General features: G+C 64.3%; 1 protein-coding gene across 1 annotated transcript in view; it reads left to right on the top strand.

The window, feature by feature from the left end:
* Positions 1 to 2: 2 nt before the first annotated feature.
* P3H4 (prolyl 3-hydroxylase family member 4 (inactive)) overlaps positions 3 to 1,925 on the top strand; it is a gene marked incomplete at its 5' end in the record, with an annotated part of 2,173 nt that continues 250 nt past the window's right edge. The window contains 3 exons of the mRNA XM_019623358.1: positions 3 to 140; positions 1,313 to 1,462; positions 1,740 to 1,919. Coding sequence (XP_019478903.1) covers positions 3 to 140; positions 1,313 to 1,462; positions 1,740 to 1,919 — 468 coding nt within the window. The remainder of the gene's footprint in view (positions 141 to 1,312; positions 1,463 to 1,739; positions 1,920 to 1,925) is intronic.

Raw genomic sequence — 1,925 nt, 5'->3', positions numbered from 1 at the left:
GGCTGCTGCGCCGCGCGGGCTGCCTGCGCGCCTGTAAGCGCGGCCTGCCCGTCTTCCAGCTGCGCTACCCGCCGGCGCAGACGCTGCGCGATTTCCAGCGCCGCCTGCCCTACCAGTACCTGCACTACGCGCTATTCAAGGTGAGACCGCGCAACGTCGGGAGTGACGGGCGGTGGGGAATGGGGGGCTGCCCTGGCTTGGGGGTGTGGGCGTCCCCCATCGTGCACCCCCACATCTTCTGTACCCTTGTTCGACTTCCTCTGCCCTGCACTCCTCCCATTTACTCCCCTCACCCCGTGCCCCGCACCCTGTACCTCCCAATCGCCACCCCATACCGCGTCTCCCCATCCCACATCTCCATTCCTTACCTCCACTCTGCACCCCCAAATCCTGCTTCCATCCCTCCCACATCTCTGCCATGTGTTCTCCCTTCCTGCTCCCCCCATCTCCTCCATCCTGCCCCGGCACCGCCGCACGTCAGCAGCAGCAGGATGCGAGGAGCGTGCCCGGGATGGGGCCCCTGTGGCTGCCCTCCCCAGCCCCGTGTGCCTGCTGGGGGTTCCCCGAGTCTCCCCATGTCCCCCATCCCTCTGTGGGCACAGACAGCCCCCAGCACAGTTCTGTGGGTGTCCCTGGTCCACGTGGAGAAGTTTTCCAGGGACAGATGGAATTTCTCCAGCTCTGCTGTGCCTACATTCTACCTTCTGGCTTCAACGCCACTGTCCCCAAGGCCACCCGGGTGGGTGGAACATTGCCCGAGGAGGGGGACGCAGGGCTGTCCCAGCTGGTGGAGCGTGGCATGGGTGGGTGCAGCACCACTGCTGCTTTGCTCCTCAGTGCTGTGGCCCCATTCACCCCGCGGCGACGAGGAATGGCCTGACCTGGATACTTAATGCATTTTCCTCTCGGTTGCTCTGGCTAAAATCCATTTAAGGGACGGTTCATCCAACCCCTCCAGCTTTGCTTCTCGGAAGTTGCAACCTGAGAGCTCATAGAGGCAGCAGCAGAGTGGGGGCAGCTGCCGAGCTGGCGGTGGGGCTGGAGGAGAGTCTGGCAAACCCGTGCCACGTGGGTCACTGCCAGAGGGGCTGCGCTGTCCGTGCTGCCACCGTGGGCTTGGGCAGAGCTTTGTGTGCCTCAGCGCACACCGCTCCATCAGCGGGACGGACCTGCCCCGCCCGCACCCTGCCATCCTTCGTTGCCAGTGAGTGATGGGCGTTGGGGCCGTCCCCTCCCGAGGATCGCCTCCTGCCCTGGGACACATCCCAGCATCGCCCCTGCAGCCCCACGCACCGCCCCCCTCTCTTCGCAGTCCAATAAGATCGAGAAGGCGGTGTCGGCTGCTCACACCTTCCTGCAGAAAAACCCCAAGCACGAGATGACCCTGAAGTACCTGAACTACTACAGGACGATGGTGGACGTGGACGAATACCTCGTGGACCTGGAGGCTCAGCCCTATGAGGTAAGGAGGAGTCAGGCTGGGGCGGGAGAAGAGAAGGAAGAGGAGCATCCCCAGGGTCAGTGCATGGCCAGCAGAGCCCATCCCAAATCCCAAAAGCCCTTCCAGCAGAGCTCCCCCACCTTCCTGCCCCAGAAAGCATCTCTGGGGCCGGTGCCAGGGATGGAGCTGTGTCCGGCGAGCACAGGGCAGCTCTGGGAGCTGAGCCATCCGCTACGGGGCTGGGCACGGGGCCTGGAACCCAGCGGGGAGGTGAGCAGAGCCCTCTCGGTCCCCACAGCCGATCTTTGTGCGCTCAGTGAAGCTCTACAACAACGGGGATTTCCGGAGCAGCGCGGCTGACATGGAGCAGGCGCTGGCTGAGTACTACAAGGCGTACGAGGACTGCCTGGCTGGCTGCGAGGGCGCCTATGAGCTGCAGGAGTTCAAGGACTTCTACCCGGCCATCGCAGGTGGGTGGGCAGAG

This window comes from Meleagris gallopavo, chromosome 29, assembly GCF_000146605.3.
Source record: "Meleagris gallopavo isolate NT-WF06-2002-E0010 breed Aviagen turkey brand Nicholas breeding stock chromosome 29, Turkey_5.1, whole genome shotgun sequence".
Classification (NCBI taxonomy): Eukaryota; Metazoa; Chordata; class Aves; order Galliformes; family Phasianidae; genus Meleagris; species Meleagris gallopavo.
The sequence above is the reverse complement of the archived record's forward strand: the minus strand, read 5'-3'. Positions and strand labels throughout refer to the sequence as shown.